Source organism: Peromyscus maniculatus, chromosome 22, assembly GCF_049852395.1.
Source record: "Peromyscus maniculatus bairdii isolate BWxNUB_F1_BW_parent chromosome 22, HU_Pman_BW_mat_3.1, whole genome shotgun sequence".
Classification (NCBI taxonomy): Eukaryota; Metazoa; Chordata; class Mammalia; order Rodentia; family Cricetidae; genus Peromyscus; species Peromyscus maniculatus.
The window spans coordinates 47,405,734-47,425,524 of record NC_134873.1 but is presented as its reverse complement, the minus strand read 5'-3'; the positions used below and the strand labels follow the sequence as shown (position 1 = coordinate 47,425,524).

Here is a 19,791-nt window from a genome sequence, read left to right as displayed (position 1 = left end):
AGGCTCCTGGATGACTCCTGGATGACTACATGGAGTTATGCTCCAGCTAGATGCCATGCCCTCTTAGCCCCATAGCTATGGGAGTAAAGAGGAGAGGGTGGGGCAGCAGCAGTGCGATGCAAAGGTAAAGGATACCTTATCAGAGAGAGAGTGAGTGAGTCAGATCTTAGAGAGGGATTGCCAAAGAGATGAGTCTGCCTCTGAGAAAGAACAGCACACACACAAAAACTGGGCTTCATGAGAACATGACAAGTTCAAGGCTACTACAGTCTTGTACTCTGGCTGATATAAAACAGGTAGAGGTCATTGGATGGTGCTGGACAGTGCTGTAAAGGCCAAACTAGGAAGATTTCTTTATGACATGCAAAGGAATTTGAATTCTATCCTGAAAGTAAAAGGAATTATTAAAATGTTTAAATGGAAGAAGGATTAATTTTGCATTTGCCTAGATAGATAGATAGATAGATAGATAGATAGATAGATAGATAGATAGATAGATAGATAGATAGATAGATAGATAGATGTAGGAGGGTTTCACAACAACCTTGTGGAGGTTGGTTTATGAGATATGAGAAAGGAAGCATGGAGACCAGTTGTGAGGCTCTCTACTTAATTTTCCAAAGAATAGTAGTCTAGAAAAGTTGAGTAGAGGTGAATCAAAAAGAGTGAACTAGCTGAGCAGTAGGGATCATTAGTGAGGTAGGCATAGAGCAGAGGCAGCAGCTGTAGAGGACAAGAGGAGCATTTCAAGACAGACAGAGGACAGTGTGGAAGGGAAGAGGACGAGAGAAAGACACAGCCTACGTAAAAGGACAGAGGAGGCCTTTGCAGACTTGAAATAAGGAAGTCTAGAACATTCAGTTACATGCAAGAGGTGGCCTGACTGGAGAGGCAGGGGTCTTTTACCAATTCCTGGAAGTCTCCTAGGATAAGAGAAGGACACACAAGGAGAAATGGAACAGCCTTGGTTTTTTTTTTTAAATTTCTTTGTACTTCTGGGGATTGGACCCAGAGTCTCACGCGTGCTGAGCAAGCGCTTTACCAGCAGCCACAGCCAGGGCTGTAGACTTAAGAGAAGAAGGGAGGAAAGCTTTGACTGAATTAGGTTTTCTCCTGTGTGTTTTAATTTGGGGCAAGCTCATTGTATCAATTAGGTTTGGAAAAATTGTAGCGGATTAACATCCAAGTGTGAAATGGTTCCTGAGGTGCGTAGGACATAGCAGTTACCCATCTTAGGTTGGCAATTACACACTTCTGTGATGCTGAACTCTAGCAATACCAATAGCTCAGGTGTTTTATTCCAGTAGGAGGAGAATAATATCTGGATATCAAACTTTCAAATATTTAATACTAGCCATTTGTTGCTTGAAAATGTGTGGCCTCTGAATTTTATTATTATAATATTCTCTTTTGTTATCTAGTCCTATATGTTAAATTTTAGTTACAAAATTACTTTCACATGTGTGTTTTCTCAGATTTTAATAATAACATCTATCCTTTGAGGTTGAAATTCACTAAACGTACTTGTATTAATTTATAACAGCTGATTGGTGTTGAGTTGCTAAGTGTCCTACACCGTCTGCTGCTGACCTGGAACCCGCCCTCCATCCAGTTGCTGGTCACTGGGGTTGTGCAGCAGATCGTCAGGGCTGCTCAGGATCATTTACAGGAGAAGAGAAGCACCCTAAGTAAGTGCTGGAAGCTACACTGACCTGAAGCAAACACTCTTTGTTCCCCGAGGCTTGGGGTGGTTGTTTTTCATATGTGTGGGTGTGGTGCCTGCATGTATGTCTGTGCACTACATGCGTGCCTGGGGCCCACAGGGGACAGAAACGGGCATTGGATCTCTAGAACTGGAGTTAGAGATGGTTGTGAACTGCCAGGTGTGTGCCAGGTATCAAACCCTGGTCCTCTGGAAGAGCAGCCAGTCTTCTTAACCAGTGAACCGTCTCTCCAGCCCTGTACTCCTCCTCGTTTTATAATGATAGGACTAAGAAGTTTTATAAACCAGGCATGACGGGGGCATACCTATAACCCCAGCATTGGGGAGGTAGAAGCCAGATCAAAAAGTTCTAGGTTCATTCTCCACCACATAGCAAATTCAAGGTCAGCTTGGCCTAGAGGCCCGTCTCAAAAAATAAAAATTGCCGGGCGGTGGTGGCACACGCCTTTAATCCCAGTACTCGGGAGGCAAAACCAGGCAGAGTTCGAGGCCAGCCTGGTCTCCAAAGTGAGTTCCAGGAAAGGCACAAAGCTACACAGAGAAACCCTGTCTTGAAAAACCAAATAAATAAATAAATAAAAATTTAAGTTTAAAAAAAGAAATTGCAAATTCTGGACTTCTTCCATTCAAAGGTGTCAATTTTATATGGTTCAACCTAGCAAATTTGTTATTCCTATTATGAAACACAAACCTAATAAAAAGCCTAGTAGTGATTTTCCAGGTGAAATGAACTGCCCGTGGCTTCCAAGGAGGGTTTATCTATCCAGGACATTTGCTGAGAAGGACATATGGCACCATTTACACATTTACTTCTAAACCCTTTAGAAATCATTTAGATGTACTTATTATTTTATGTATTTCTTTTCTGGAAATTCCATCAAATTGTACTTTCTTAGATGAAGAGGACATGGAAAAAGAGTCCTGTCCCACCCTAGGAGAAGGAGGTGACAGCGGTGGCCTCATCCCTGGAAAGTCTCTTGTGTTTTCAACCATGGAGCTGTTGATGTTCATTTTAGTGCGGCATATGCCACACCTGAGTACTAAGATGTCGGACTCTCCGAGTCACATGGCCACAAAAACTCGCCTGTCAGAAGAAAGTGCTCGTTTGGTGGCGGCCACGGTGGCCATTCTGTCCGATTTGCCATCCCTCTGCTCACCAGCTGGTACGGTACCGATCAGTGTTTGGGAGTGTGCCATACGATGAGGCAAAGATGAGCTTTCTGTGCATTTTAACTTAGGGTTCTTTTCTTCTTACATCTCAGGCGCTAAACGGGAAGTTTTTAAAGGGTTACTTTGCCTGTGAGAGCCTAGGAAAGACTAAAGTTTCTAAAGCTAGCAACCTAAGGTAGCCTCATTATCAATCTCTCAGAGGGAGATACGGGCTGTAGCTCAGTGCTGGAGAGCTGGTCAGCATATGCCAGGTCCTTGTCTTGGTTTTGATCACCCCAAAACAAATCAAAACTTGAAGATCGAGAGAAGATGTGAAGCCAACAGGTAGACATGGGAGGAATGACTGAACTCCTCTTTTATAATCTGGTCCCCTTCGTGAATGTCACTGAACAATAAAGCCTGTCTGAGGAGAGTGGCAGTCAACCCGAAGGAGCACTGGAAAGGATTATGGTTAATAAAGATAGTAGTTGTCGGTAGACCCTGGAAACTATCTTGTGGATAGACTTTCTCTCTGTTTCAAAGTATAAATAGTACCAGAAGGTGTGTGGTACGTTTCAGCCCACACAGACCTTTGTGGCTCCACCTGACAAGTGTGAACCAGTGGCTTCTCCATCTGGCCGCGCCACGGGGGCTGCACTGGAGGACGGTTTCGGTGCCGGATTCTAGAATGCTTTCTTCCCGCGTTTGCTTGCCCGGTCACATCCTTTGTTTTCCTGACCTGAGTTCTCTTAGAATCACTGTAAGAGTCACCCGGCTACTCAGAGTTTACGGTTTGTGTTCCAGTTCTTCTATCCCCCAGTCTTACTCCCATTGTGAAGGACAGCACGAAATAGGTCACATTGGAAGAATAAAGACAAGGTTCAGTTGGAACAAAAAAGAAAATGCCACTTCTATTTAAAAACAATATGCCGCCGGGCGGTGGTGGCGCACGCCTTTAATCCCAGCACTCGGGAGGCAGAGGCAGGCGGGTCTCTGTGAGTTCGAGGCCAGCCTGGGCTACCAAGTGAGTCCCAGGAAAGGCTCCAAAGCTACACAGAGAAACCCTGTCTCGAAAAACCAAAAAAAAAAAAAAAACAATATGCCACTTTCTTGTGTTATTTGTCAAACTGATGTATAGTGATAGTAATACAGTAAATTTGAATAAAGTCAAGGAAGAAGTAATAGTAAATCACAGTCAAGCCAAGCATGGTGATGCTGAGGCAGGAGGATTGCTTCGAGTGTGGGACCAGCCTGTGCAAAATTATAAGACCTTATCTTAGGGAGAGGAGAACACAATCACCTGTGGAAAAATAACTTGTATGTTTGCGTGTGTGCGTGCGTGTTGGAAACAGCTATCATGTGGGAACTGAAAGAGTTACAAAATAACCTGATTTGTTTTTATTTCAGGCTGTATGACAATCCTGCCCACAATTCTGTTCTTAATTGCAAGAATATTAAAAGACACAGCAATAAAGTCTGCAGACAATCAGGTTCCTCCTCCAGTCAGCGCAGCTCTGCAGGGGATAAAAAGCATCGTGACACTTCCGATGGCCAAAACCGAAGAAACTCAGAAACAGTGGACGGCTCTGATCCGGAGCACTCTTGCCTGCATCCTGGAATATTCACAACCAGGTAGCCTATTGGTTTCCCAAGGCTTGATTTCTAGATGTCTGTTCCTTAACAGATTATTGCTAGAAGACCCTTGTCAGGAGACTGCTGGGTAACATGGAGTCTACTCAGGACAGGTTAATTTCTAGATGTCTGTTCCTTAACAGATTATTGCCAGAAGACCCTTGTCAGGAGACTGCTGGGTAACACGGAGTCTACCCAGGACAGGTGTTTCATCCCACCTTCAGAGTTGAAATGGAAATGCTTCTTCCTTCATTGTGGGCTCTAAGGACATTTGTTGATGGGTTAAAAAACAGAGACAGTGAGACAGTGTATGCCCAGAATTGACATGGTTGATATGCATATGTTTACTGCAAGGTTTTTTCTTTTCTTTTGTCTCCTCCCACGGTGGAATCCATTCTCTCTCTCTCTCTCTCTCTCTTCCCCTCTCTCTCTCTCTCTCTTCCTCTCTCTCTCTCTCTCTCTCTCTCTCTCTCTCTCTCTCTCTCTCTCTCTCTCTCTCTCCCCCTCTCTCCCTCCCTCCCTCCCTCCCTCCCTCCCTCCCTCCCTCCCTCTCTCCCTCCCTCTTTGTTGTTGTTGGTTTTTGAAGCAGAGTTAGCCCAGGCTAACTTCAAACTCATGGTCACTGTCTCCAAAGGATAAGCTGTAAAATAGGAGACAAAATACTTATGGCTATTCCAACATATCCCCAGATAGAACTGCAATCTTGATATTGAAGTACATAGTTTATTCTATATTATTCTATAATAGCTGTGTATAGAAATGAGCAATTTCTTACATTAATATGTATCAGTTAGTAAATGTCGTTATCTGTGTATATACAAGTATTATATCGAGCAAGATAAATAAGTATGAAATATATATATATATATGGGCTGGAGGGACAGCTCAGCCATTAAAGGCTAGGCTCACAACCAAATATTTTTTTTTGTTTTGTTTTTCGAGACAGGGTTTCTGTGTAGCCCTGGCTGTCCTGGAACTTGCTCTATAAACCAGTCTGGCCTCAAACTCCCAGAGATCCACCTGCCTCTTCCTCCCGAGTGCTGGGATTAAAGGTGTGGGCTACAGCCCGGCTCTTATTCATTCATCCCCCCCCCCCCCAGGGCCTTGCGCTTGCTAAGCAAGCACTCTACCACTCAGCTAAATCCCCAACCCCTTATTCATTCTTTTTGTTTGGGTGGGGGTGGTTTCGAGACAGGGTTTCTCTTGTAGCTTTGCGCCTTTCCTGGAGCTCACTTGGTAGCCCAGGCTAGCCTCGAACTCACAGAGATCTGCCTGCCTGCCTCTGCCTCCCGAGGGCTGGGATTAAAGGCGTGCGCCACCACCGCAGCATCATTCTTTTAACTGACATAACTTTCATCACATGTATTTGACAGTTACTTATTCTTCTGTTAATGGATATTTTTTGTGATTTCTAATTTTCCCCAATTACAAGCATGGTTGTTATGGACATCTTTAAAGATTTGTAGTATGGGGCTGGAGAGATGGCTCAGAGATTAAGAACACCAACTGCTCTCCCAGAGGTCCTGAGTTCAATTCCCAGCACCCACATGGTGGCTCACAACCATCTGTAATGAGATCTGGCGCCCTTTTCCGTATACATAATAAATAAATAAATCTTTAAAAAAAAGATTTGTAGTGTATTTTTATGGCACATATATAGAGTTGGAGATACATATTTTAACACTTAATTTCATCAGATATTGCCAAATTGCTGTGGAGCTGGGAGCATAATTTTTTTAAAAAAGCATTTTTTTATGTTTGTTTCTAATTCAGGGGAAGACTTATTCATAGTTTTTGCCCACTTTTCTTCTGTGTTTAACTTTTCCCTCTTAAATTTTCTTTTTTTAAAAGAAAACATGAAAGCTCTAAAAACCGAATAATAAGGAAAGATTTGCCACATTATTTATTTATTTATTTATTTTTGGCATTTCCACAGCCAGGCATTGAGGCTCATGGCTGTAACTCCAACCCATAGAAGGTGAGGATAAGATCACTGTGGAGCTCAGGGCCAGCTTGAGCTCCATATCAAGTTCAGGCGTAAGTCAGTAATTGAGTGACAGGGAAAAGGCCATGGGGATGTCTGCATAGTATTCGGATAGCAAGGGAAGTAGCATCCCACTGGACACGAGAGAGGGCGTGTCACAGGGAATTTCCAGCTTGGGAAGCATGCTTCTTACTTAAAAAACTGAGGTCTTCTCCTTTAAAATTGTGTGTGTATATAGTCATGCACACACAAGGACATTCTCAAGGGAGCAATGAATTGCTGCAGTACTATTTTTTTTTTTCATTTTTAGAACCTTTGATTTTGAAATAAATTTCAACCTTTAATAAGACTTTCAGGAACGGATGTGTGGAGTCCAGTATGCCCTTGTCCTGCCTCCTGCCTCTCACGTTATACGTGGCCCTCGGTAAAAGTCGCATGTCATCATTGTTACTCATCATAATTAACTTTGCTAAACCATCTTAAGAACATGCTGACATCTTGGTGATGTTTTACTCCTGAATACTTCCTAGGTGTCCTAAGAACAAGGTCATTCTTTAAATACCCACAAAAGAATTGCTAAGTTTAGGAATCCAACATTAATGCAGTGCTATTGTTGTTCATATGCAGATTTTAGAAGTTGCCCTAATAATGACATTTTCTTTGCAGTATTATCATGTCATTAATCTGGGGCACTAACATAGCCTTTCTCTTTTATGATGTTCATGTTTGTTTGTTTTGTTGTTTTTCAAGACAGGGATTCTCTGTATTGTCCTGGCTGTCTTGGAACTTGCTCTGTAGACCAGGCTGGTCTCAAACTCAGGGATCCTCCTGTCTCTGCCCCCACCTCCATTCTCCCACCCTCAAATCCAAATACTGAGATTAAAGGTATGAGCCACCATGTATGTTCATGTTTTTGAAAGCTACAGGATCTCCTCTGTAGACTATTCCTTAATTTATAATTGTCTAATTTTTCCACAGTTTAGTGTACATTCACTTTATACCTTTTGGGCAGGAATATCATATAAGTAATATATATCTTTTTCAGACAATCATGTAAGACAATGTATAATATTGCTTTGTCCTACATCAAGAATCTCTTGACTAGGTGTGATGGCACACGCCTTTAATCCCAGCACTCAGGAGGCAGAGGCAGGCGGATCTCTGTGAGTTCGAGGCCAGCCTGGTCTACAGAGTGAGTTCCAGGACAGCTAGCCAAGTCTATGTAGAGAAACCTCATCTCAAAAAAAAAAAACCAAATATAAAATAAAAGGAACCTTTTGGTTCTTGCTTTTTGACACAAAGTTGTGCTTTGTAGCCCACACCGACTTTTGTCACTCTGTAGCCCAGGCTGCCCTCAGATTTGTGTCAATCATCCTGCCCTGGCCTCCGGTGCTGGGATTGCTGGTGTGCACCACCATGCCAAATCTCAGCTTTAATAACTGTGCCAAGATGGCACCTGCTGTAATTCCATATCATAAGGTTGCATTTCTTCTATCCATAATCGAGTGGTCTGCAGAGAGATTCTTTGAGACTAATTGTCTGCTTCCTGTCAGACTTTAACATAGCAATTTAAAAGTGTGCCTGAAGCATTTTTTCCTATCCTAGTTCCACAGTGAGAGTCTTGCAATCTGTATTTTTTAGATTGAGGCACAGTCTGTGGGAAACATTGAGAGAGTATTGTTCATGTCTGTAATTCCCTGTCTTCCTTCGCGGCTGCCCTTTTGTCTCGTAGATGATTCTACGCCTGCGCCCGATGAAGTGAGCACATTGACAGCCATAGCACTCTTCCTGTGGTCTGCCAGCACTGAGATAATAGGAGTGCAGTCCCTGCAGAACGGCTGCATGAACAGATTTAAAAGTGCGCTGAACTCATGTGACCCGTGGGTGAGTTACCCTTCAGCAGGCCACCGTTGTCAGGAATTTTCAGATGAGCTCACTAAGATGTGACAGGTGCAATAAAATGTTTACAGTGTGGCTTTATTTTTCAAATCTTGTTTATTTATTATTGGGTGCAAATGTATGATGTCTATGTGTGTGCCAGGTACCTTGTGTATCGTCACCACAAGCATTTTTACCTGCCAAGCCATCTGGTCAACCTGTAGTATGGCTTTTAAATTGAAAAAGTGTTAGAGAACTGTGTATTTAAGCACTAAGAGTGACATTTGTAGATGCTCCCATATGTCTGAAATATTTTATTAACCCTGGCCATAACTAGTAGAGACTTTACATGGGTTTTGTTTTTCAGTATTTATTTCAGTGATACCAAGAATGTTAAAGAATAAATTTACATTATTGCATCTTTTAATGAACATTTTTATTAGTTTATTTTGTTAAAATCCAACTTAATGCTTCTCAAGCATGCCACACACTAGGAAAAGAAAATCAGTGCAGAATATTCCTGGCCTCCACCTTGAGCTTCCTTAAAGTCTCTATATTTATAGCTCAGAGACCTGTATTTTTAAAATGTCCCTCACACTTTTCTATGTCCAGAGAAATTTGGTAGTTCAACTTCTAACAAACCACTGAAATACATGTATTTCACTCTTTGTCCCACACATCAATGATCAACCCCCTCCATTTTTTCCCATCTTAAAAAAATGTTAATACTGTAATAGGCAGGGTGATACATGCTTTTAATCCTAACACTCAGGGGGAAGAGGCAAGCAAGCCTATCTCTACAAGTTTGAAATTAACCTGGTCTGCATAGTGAGTTCCAGGCTAGTTGTAGCTATATAGTGAGAAATTGCCTAAAAAAGTGGAGGAGGGAGTTAATATGTTACTATAAACAGTTGTTTCCAAAGAATCAAATGGGGTTGATGTATCTAAATAGTGCATTTTTGTAGCTTTATTTCAGATCAATCCTTTATTAACCTCCCTGACTACATGGCATTAAAATCAGAGAGACAATTATATATTAAATTATATATTAAAGAAAGAATTGAAAAGAAATCAGATGTTCCAGTTTCTAGCTTTCCTATACAGTAGAAATATTTGTTATGTAAGGATGGTGATTTAGTAACTCATGTATAAGGCATTTCTTTAATCTCCACTTTTATTTAGTTGGCATTAAGTTCCATTGTTCTCCTTTTTCTTGTTGAGGTACAATGTGATTGTCTACCCAGTAAGATCTGCGACATGTATTAATTGAGAAAATCACTCTCTTCCATAGGTTCAAGCCAAATGCTACCAGCTTCTCCTCTCCGTCTTCCAGCATTCCAATCGCGCCCTTTCAACTCCCTACATCCATTCATTAGCCCCGCTAGTGGTTGAAAAGCTAAAGGCTGTCGAAAGAAACCGACCAGCCAGTAACACAGAACTTTTGGCTGTCCAAGAAGGAATTAAAGTTCTTGAAACATTGGTTGCTCTTGGAGAAGAACAGAACAGTAAGTGTTTACTATTAAAAGCCACTAGTCCAAAGTGAAGACCTGTATTATTTATGAATCTCAGTGTTAAACACAGGCTTTGCAACCATGTGTTTCCCAATAAGCAATTACAGTCTGAATACATAATATATCTGCTCATATTACTAACATAATGTATTGGGTTTACTTATATTTATTTTTTATGAGTGAGAAGTCACAATGAATTACTAAGGGCATTTTTTTTTTTTTTTTTTTTTTTTTTTTTTGGTTTTTCGAGACAGGGTTTCTCTGTGTAGCTTTGCGCCTTTCCTGGAACTCACTTGGTAGCCCAGGCTGGCCTCGAACTCACAGAGATCCACCTGCCTCTGCCTCCCAAGTGCTGGGATTAAAGGCGTGCGCCACCACCGCCCGGCTGAATTACTAAGGGCATTTTTACACACTGATTTTGTTTTTAATTTTCTAGGAGTGTGTTTTTAAAAACTAGGAACAGTACAGATATTTAATAGAATTTTTTAAATAGAATATGATTTACATAACCCTTATGTTATAACCAGGGAAGTGTAAGTACCAAGCATCATAAGATACCTCAGGATTTGATACTATTTTTTTTTTTTTGCTTCATGATTAATGCAACATGCATCATGCATTTATTGAACCAGAAATGCATATTTTTTTAAAAAATGGTTTTTTAAGACAGGGTTTCTCTGTGTAGCTTTGTGCCTGTCCTGGATCACACTCTGTAGATCAGGCTGGCCTCGAACTCACAGAGATCCACCTGGCTCTGCCTCCTGAGTGCTGGGATTAAAGGAGTGTGCCACCGCTCCTTTATGTGCCTGGCCTTTAATTTATACACAAAGTATAAGCTTTTTGTATACTTAATAGATATACACTAAAATGTGATTATTTTAATTGTTATGGAAAAGCTAAAATTTTCAGCAAATACCTTATGATTGAACATCAAGCTGCTCCCAACTTTCAAGATTCACTTCCCTGAGCCAGGGACTAGCTCGGTGACCAAGAGCTCCCCTGCATGTTCAAGCCCTAGGCTCCATGCTAAGCATGGGACTGGGGGCAGGTCGGGGGTCTCATCTCTGTCTTCATGCTAAGCTTAATTCTGAATTTGGGCAGCTGTTGAGGAATTGAAAGTCAGGTTAGACTTCAACTACTGAAGGACAGTAAGATCAGGGCTAGCATTACAAAGTGAATAAGGGTTGAGTCCTATTTATAAAATTTATAGTTAGTAAAATAAATACAATAAAGTTACATCATACTTTCTACCCAAGTAACCTATGTTACTTTCTGTAACAGTTTCTTCAAAAACACAATCTTTTCTTCCTGTCCCTTTTTTTTGGTTTTTCAAGACAGGTTTTCTCTGTGTAGCTCTAGCTGTCCTGGAACTCACTTTGCAGACCAGGCTGGCCTCAGACTCACAGAGATTCTCCTGTTTCTGCCACTGAGTGCTGGGATTAAAGGCGTGTGCCACCACACCTGCCTGAATGTCTTTGACAACACTTCATCGATCCCTGCTGAAGACTGAGCCCATGGCTTCATGCCTGCTGAGCACATGATCCAGCACAGAACTGTATCTCCAGTCACACAAAAGCTTTTCAAAAGTCTCTACTATTTTACAATTTGCTGGGAAACTTTTTTGTTAAAAGAGAGCACAATTGCAAAGAGATGAGAAAAGTTAAATGATAATTCTAAACCTACAGGTTTACCCTCTTGGAATCATGTGACTATATAAAATTTTTGAAAATCTAAAAGATATTGCCATTAAATTAGTATCACTCATTCATTAATTCATTATTTGTTAGTACACTCCTAGTGTATATAATCCTATCTATTTACAAGTGATTTTTACCATTTTTACCCCTGTGAATTGAGATCAAACCCTTATGCTAGGTAAGCACTCTTATCACCTAGCTACGTCCCCAACCCTCCTTTACTTTTCTAAAACATAAATGTCTTAAATTTTAAGTTAAAAAATTAGATTGCTCCAAGTCTTGCTGTGTTCTAAAACACTTATAATCTAAATAAAACCATGTTTATTATTGGCACATCTTACTAATACTGCAAATTGGTCTGATTTGAGAGTGGAAATTATAGCACTTTAGTGGTACCAATGTTTTATGCCTTTATTTTTTTGAAAGAGAGTCATTTAGTTCAGGGACATGGATGGGGCCTGGCTGGCTATTAAACTGTAATTGCACAAGTAACATACATTTTCTGTTATTTATTATATTGTTCCTGTTAACAGTGTCAAGCTGCGTTCTCTCCAATCAGACCCATCTTTGCTGTCTTTTGTTACAGGAGTCCAGTTACTCGCTCTTTTAGTGCCCACTTTGATCTCTTACCTGCTGGATGAAAATTCTTTTGCCTCAGCAAGTTCCGTCTCCAAAGATCTTCATGAGTTCGCACTCCAGAACTTAATGCATATCGGACCTCTGTACCCACATGCTTTCAAGACGGTAATGGGGGCCGCTCCTGAACTGAAAGTGCGCCTAGAAACTGCTGTTCGAGCCAGCCAAGCCAGCAAAGCCAAAGCGGCTGCCAGGCAGCCGGCCCCTGCCACACATTCTGCACCGACGATTAAGCTAAAAACAAGCTTTTTTTAGTGTGTTCTTCCAGTCCTTTTTTTTTGTATTTATATTTTAGGTAGTGAGTGACAACCTCTGCATCATTCCAGACTATGGATTGTTTTATTTGTGTATTGGAATTATAATGCTTTGAAGTTGATTGAGTGAAATAGTGTTCACACCTCTTACTGATTTTTAAAGATCATGTGGTAAATATATTTCCATTTTTATCCTAATGATATCTATCTTTTGTTGACTTTTTTGTTGTTACTGTTTGGGAGTTTAGGTTTTGGGTTTTGTTACTGGTGATTGGACTCAGAGCCTTGCTCATTCTAAGCATGCGCTGTGCTGTGGCATACACCCCTAGGCCCTAATTAACTTATTTTTGTAGACACCAAGCCATGGTCTTTTAAATGTAAATGCTAAAATCATAATTACATCATGTAGTTGGGCAGCCTTTGGGTATTATCAGGAAAATAAAATGACTCAGACTTTAGCATTTGTCATGAAAATTTAATTGAAAAGCAAACAGATTGCAAAATTTGACGCCACTCAAAAAACAAAAAAAAAAATCTTTTTTTTTTAAGATTTATTTATTTATTATGTATACAGAAGAGGGAGCCAGACCACATTACAAATGGTTGTGAGCCACCATGTGGGTGCTGGGAATTGAACTCAGGACCTCTGGAAGAGCAGTCGGTGCTCTTAACCTCTGAGCCATCTCTCCAGCCCCAAAATCTTTGTTTTATAGAAAAAATAGTAAGAATAAAATCACATTTTCTAACCATTTCATCAAATATCCTTATCTTTCTGATGAACCTTTAATTCTCACATTAAATGTCTAAATTATGCTTTGTGTACATACATGTTGTTAACTGAACTGAAATTCTCACCTACAGATTGACTAAAGCATTTTGAATGTGGCATGCTAAAATTTGTCCTGCTTCATACTTTGTAATTACAGAGCCTCAGCTTCTGACTGTGGTAGTTAGTTTCATTCATCAAATATTTACTGAGGCCTGCTGTGGATACGGCATCAAGCTAAGTGCCTGAGGGCACACGGAGAGAATTACAGGTTAGGTGTGCCTCTCATGCCATGGGAATTTACCATGCAAAACAGGTAACTGGGTACATGAATGTCATCACACCAGTCAGCAAATTTTAATCACCAGCTTTACCAGACATGTAGTTTAGACTTTTTTGTTTGTTTGTTTGTTTGTTTGTTTTGTTTTTTGAGACAGGGTTTCTCTGTGTAGCTTTGCGCCTTTCCTGGAACTCACTCTGTAGTCCAGGCTGGCCTCGAACTCACAGAGATCTACCTGCCTCTGCCTCCCGAGTGCTGGGATTAAAGGCGTGTGCCACGACCGCCCGGCTAGTTTAGACTCTTTATCAACAAAGGAGTGACTTTCCTAAACATTTAAAACACTAATGCTATTTGAAATATGCTGCCTGCTGCTTATTCTCTCATACCTGTACCGATTAGCCCATCTTGGTCTTCTAGACACCTCAGAAGGTATCCATCTCACTGGTTTTCTGACTGACTTTTCTTTCTACAGGGTTGATTTTAATTTCAGACTCAGGCTTCCAATGTTTATCTTCTTGCTTTTTTTGTTTTTATTTTTGGTAAAATTCTATTAAAATTATTCCTCATGTCATGTAATTTCAGTGATTGAATGTGTCTGGTTCTGGCTGGGGATGTATTCAGTGGTGGATAACTTCCTGTGTGTGTGCAAAGCCCTGGACTCAGTCCCCAGTACTGGGAAAATACAGTACAGTTTAGTGGCATTTAGTAAATTCACAGCAACCCTCAACAGTCACACAGTTTTGTTGCTCCAGAGAACCCTGCATCCTTTGAGTGATCTCATAGTCTCTTTCTTTTTTTTTCTTTTTTGGTTTTTTGAGACAGGGTTTCTCTGTGTAGCTTTGGAGCCTGTCCTAGAACTCACTCTGTAGACCAGGCTGGCCTCGAACTCACAGAGATCCACCTGGCTATGCCTCCCGAGTGCTGGGATTAAAGGCGTGTGCCACCACCACCCGGCCATAGTCTCTTTCTTTCCCCCCAGTCTTAGGCGGCCACCTCCCATCTGCTATCTGTCTACATTTCCATGTGTGGACATGTATTATATGGAGTCATGTGTTCTTTCATGACTGGTTCCTTGACTCTTAGATTTTCAAGGATCATCCATCCATCAATCCATCCATCCATCCATACTGTAACGTGAATCATCCTTCACTCTTTTTTAATGGCGGAATACTATTCTGTTGTATGTACATATTTTCTTTATCTGCTCATCACCTGAAGGACACTCAGGCTGTTTCCACCTCCTTCCTCTTCTGAATATCATGTAAGTAATAATGCTCTGAACAGTTATGTACAGAATTTTCCATGAACATATTTCTTGAGACAGGTTCTCATTCTTTACCCAAGGCTGGCCCCTAGCTCAGGATCCTTCTGCTTTATCCTTCTGGGTGCTAGGATTATAGGTATGCATCACAAACATGTATTTTAGTACCTCAACAGTTTCTAGCCAGGAGTGGAATTGCTGGCTTAAATAATAACTCTATCTTTAACTTTTTAAAGACCTGCCAGACTCTTCTAATATTATTTTTGTACACATGCATGTGTGCATGCACGTAACCCCTTCAACTCATCTATTTATGTAGATCCTTGTTTTTACCCTGGCTATTTTTGCTGTTCTTGGTACCTCCCTGACTTTTCCTGATATTTCCTCTCTTCAGAGTAGATCATGCATGCGTTCTTTCCCATTCACCCCCCCCACTCCTTTCTTTGTTAGTACATTCTTATCCTTTCCCTAACTTCTTCTAAGCCACTGCCAACTATTACTTTTCTGTCATTGTAGCTATAAAATAAAATCTCTTTAAAGAATTAGGGATGATCAAGGCCAGCCTGATCAGAGTAAGTTCCAGGACAGCCAGGGCTACACAGAGAAACCCTGTCAGGGGGTGGGGAGGGGGATTAGGGATGAGAGCCAGATGGTGGTGGCACACGCCTTTAATCCCAGCACTTGGGAGGCAGAGGCAGGTGGATCTCTGTGAATTCAAGGTCAGCCTGGTCTACAGAGAAAGTTCCAGGACAGCCAGCGCTACACACACACACACACACACACACACACACACACACACACACACACGCACACAGATGGCTCAGTCAGTAAAGATTTTGCCACACAAGTATGAGAACAAGCACAGCATAGCATGTAGTATTTAGTCTGATAATCAATTTTTACATGTAGATAACTGATAGTATACACATATTAAATCCAATGTAGCACACAAGTTTAAATGTGGCAGATCGCCACTCTCAAGAGCTGCTGGACTTTGGAGATGGCTCAGTTGGTATAAAGTGCTTATCTGCAATATTGAGGACCTGAATTCAGATCCCACTTCAGTCAGGCATGGCAATGTGCACCTGTAATCCCAGGCTGGGGGTTGAAGCAGGAGGATACACATGCATGTGCACCCATACACACACTCATGCACACACATGAACACATACATCACATGCACAATTTTTTTTTTTTTTTTTTTTTTTTTGGTTTTTCGAGACAGGGTTTCTCTGTGTAGCTTTGCGCCTTTCCTGGAGTTCACTGGTAGCCCAGGCTGGCCTCGAACTCACAGAGATCCGCCTGGCTCTGCCTCCCGAGTGCTGGGATTAAAGGCATGCGCCACCAACGCCCGGTCACATGCACAATTTTTTTTTTTTAATTTTTTAAATTTTTTTTTAAAAGATTTATTTATTTATTATGTATACAGTGTTCTGCCTACATGCATGCCAGAAGAAGGCACCAGATTTCATTATAGGTGGTTGTGAGTCATCATGTGGTTGCTGGGAATTGAACTCATGACCTCTGGAAGAACAGACGATGCTCTTAACCTCTGAGCCATCTCTCCAGCCCCACATGCACAATTTTTAAATTTAGGAAGCTGACATTTCTGTTGTGTGATAGGCGCTGTACTAGCCTTTCTAAATCCACTCAAATAATGGCAAACGATAGGCATAATTAACCCAAATTTCAAAACATACTCAATTATAACGTTTCTATTCCTCACATTTTCTTCATTCTTAATTAGAATTTTTAGGTTAATGTCAGAAATGGTTGGAAAATAGCTATAAATAAATTTCTTGTTCAATACTTTCCACCAAATGAATTATTTTTTTTTTTTTTTTGGTTTTTCGAGACAGGGTTTCTCTGCGTAGCTTTGCGCCTTTCCTGGAGCTCACTTGGTAGCCCAGGCTGGCCTCGAACTCACAGAGATCCGCCTGGCTCTGCCTCCCGAGTGCTGGGATTAAAGGCGTGCGCCACCACCGCCCGGCCAAATGAATTATTTTTAAAACCCGACTTAATCATCATGTATCATCATACCATTTCTAGTTCCCTCATATCTAAAATCTTATGACATTATTATTTATGGATTTCATGGTTTAAAGAGGATGTCATGTCTCAACCATAACTTAGGGAAATTATCCTGAGCTAGTGAGGAAGAGTGTGGAGGTTGTACATGCATGAGTGACCAGTGCCAGTCCCGCCTCAGCCTGGCTTCCCCAGACGAGTTTCACACAAGTGGCCAGCCCCCAATAGCTCCAGCCTTCTTTATTTATACATCAAACACAAGCATGTTTTTCCATACCAACGAGTTTTTCCCATCCTGCAGCGTTAACCTCCATCAAAAACTAAATGGGTCAGATATGTTTTTTCCCCCAACTTTTACATCAAAACATCTTTAAACCAAAACCAACACTTACCATTTTGCTAGCTTGGCCAAATATCGAGCCAGGTACATCCTGTCTTTACCAAACCAAAAGGTGATTGACATAGGCACACATTTTCAAGAACAACAATCCCGTTCAAAGCATATTTACAGAAATAGGGGTGATCCTGTCAGCACTGAACCAGGACAGCGCCTAGGTTCTGAAGTGACAGCTGGCGTCCCCAGACAAGAAACCTGAGAAGCATCAGCTCCCAAAGAACTTTAGGGGGACATATTGGAGAAAAAAATGGGGTTTCCAGGAATGATCACATCTGTTCCGTGCATGACTGACAAACTGACACTAAAACTGTCAAGAGAACCATCAATGTTAGGACAGAGGAGAGAGCAGGCAGGCCGCGCAGGCCCAGCAGTATTCTTCGCTGTCCCAGAGTCCACTGGTCTTTGCTGAGGGAGACTGTCCCTGTGGGCCTTGTCCTCATGGAGACCCACTGGACAAGCACTCATATACTGGTCCAAAGCTAAGCCACACAGCCCCCAACAGGCCAGTGCTTCTCATGCACATGTACTTGTCCTCACACTTCATTATATATGTTTTATATATATACATATACATACTTATGTATGCATATATCTGTAGTGGGGATTTAACCCGTGGCCTTATACATTTCAGCTGTCTACCACTAAACTATATCCCTGTCTTAACATCTGTCATTTCATTCATTATTATTATTATTTTTTTTTTTTTTTTTTGGTTTTCCGAGACAGGATTTCTCTGTGTAGTTTTGGTGCCTGTCCTAGATCTCGCTCTGTAGACCAGGCTGGCCTCGAACTCACAGAGATCCGCCTGCCTCCGTCTCCCGAGTGCTGTGATTAAAGGCGTGCGCCACCACTGCCTGGCCTTTCTTATTTTTTTTTAACTTAACTTTTTTAGAGACGGTTGTTCACTTTGTAGCTCAGGCTGGCCTCAAACTTCAACAATCCTCCTGCCGTAGCCCTTGTATGCTTGGATGACAGGCATACTCCACCATGACTCCCTCTTCACCTTTACTTTCAATCCTATTCAAGAAATCCGTTGTGGTTTTTTTATAACTTTGATTAATGATTTGGTCATTAAATCTCTTCCTTCTTTCTAATTCATTTCTAATTACACAGAGAAATGCCTCTCTTGTCTCATTTGAGAAACCAAATAGCGGCTTTATTCTTGTCTAATGAGTGTAAAGTAATGTCAGAGGAGAAAAGAAAGTTGAGTTAAATGTCTTGTTGTAAACTAATCAATTATAATGAAATTTACATTAATATTTTTGGAAAATTCCTCTAATCCACTACCCAGAAAAAGAAAATCTATGTTGATATTTGTGTGTAATTTCCTCCATATTATAATAACTGTATGGTGGATGTCTTAGCTTGTTACCTTCTATATTTATTTTATAAGCATTCTCCTGTATTATTACTCTAATAATATGGGAAAGATTTAGTGATTTCTTTTTTAACCTCTGGGCCTTGCACATACTGGCCAAGCTGTCTGCCACTGAGCTCCAGCAGTCTTTGCGTATGTATGTGCGTATAGTGTGCAGAGGTACCTGTATGCTTGTTTGCATGTGTGTGTGCACATGTGTGTCCATGCATATGGAGATCTAAGGTTGATGTGGAGTGTCCTTCTTGCTCACTCTGCCCCTTCTGCAGCAGGGTCTCTGAGGCTGAAGCGGGTTTCAAGGCCCGGTCTTCCTGGTCTGGCCAGTTCATCTGGTTAGTCTGGCTAGCTCCAGGGATTCCCTGGGTCTGATCTGATGCTGGGATTACAGGCAGGCCACCAAGCCCACCTGGCTTTTTATGTGGCTTCTGGGAATCTGAGCTTCCTTCCCATGGCAAACACCTTACCTGCTGAGCCATCCCCTCAGCTCCCCAGCGGGTTTTGATGCCTCTTAGAGTCAGTGTACCATGACATGCAGTGATTACCCTCTAATTAAGTACTTCGTTTGCTGTTTTTACATCTTAAGGAATAGTGTTACATTTGACTTTATATACTCTTTGCCATAGATTTCCTAATCTTTTAAAAAATTTTTTATTTATTTTTATTTATTTATTTTTTGGAGCTGAGGACCGAACCCAGGGCCTTATGCTTGCTAGGCAAGCGCTCTACCACTGAGCTAAATCCCCAACCCTCTAATCTTTTTTTTTTTTTTTTTTTTAAAAACTGACTTAAATTTTGCTTCAGATTGCTGAATTTTATAGTAAGTGATGAGTTTTGTTTGTTGTTTTTTTCTGTTGTTTTTTTTTTTTAAAGCTTGAGGACAATTTTATTGAAGTTTAAAAGAAGCAGCTGGGTGGTGGTGGCGGCGGTGGCAGCGCAGCCTTTAATCCCAGCACTTGGGAGGCAGAGGCAGGTGGATTTCTGAGTTTGAAGCCAGCCTGCTCTGCAGAGTGAGATCCAGGACAGCCAGTACTACATGGAGAAACCCTGTCTAGGAAAACAGAAGGAAGGAAGGAAGGAAGGAAGGAAGGAAGGAAGGAAGGAAGGAAGGAAGGAAGGAAGGGAGGAAGGAGGGAGGGAGGGAGGGAGGGAGGGAGGGAGGGAGGAAGAAAGGAAGGAAGGGAGGAAGGGAAATAAAAGTTAAAAAGGATGAGAATGGAGGA

General features: G+C 41.4%; 1 protein-coding gene across 1 annotated transcript in view; it reads left to right on the top strand.

The window, feature by feature from the left end:
• Heatr5b (HEAT repeat containing 5B) overlaps positions 1 to 14,086 on the top strand; it is an 81,050-nt gene extending 66,964 nt beyond the window's left edge. Inside the window, exons 31-36 of the mRNA XM_076558748.1 lie at positions 1,544 to 1,688; positions 2,620 to 2,886; positions 4,280 to 4,504; positions 8,221 to 8,372; positions 9,658 to 9,871; positions 12,161 to 14,086. Of these exons, the coding sequence (XP_076414863.1) occupies positions 1,544 to 1,688; positions 2,620 to 2,886; positions 4,280 to 4,504; positions 8,221 to 8,372; positions 9,658 to 9,871; positions 12,161 to 12,465 (1,308 nt within the window). The 3' untranslated portion in view covers positions 12,466 to 14,086. The remainder of the gene's footprint in view (positions 1 to 1,543; positions 1,689 to 2,619; positions 2,887 to 4,279; positions 4,505 to 8,220; positions 8,373 to 9,657; positions 9,872 to 12,160) is intronic.
• The last annotated feature ends 5,705 nt before the right edge of the window (positions 14,087 to 19,791 follow it).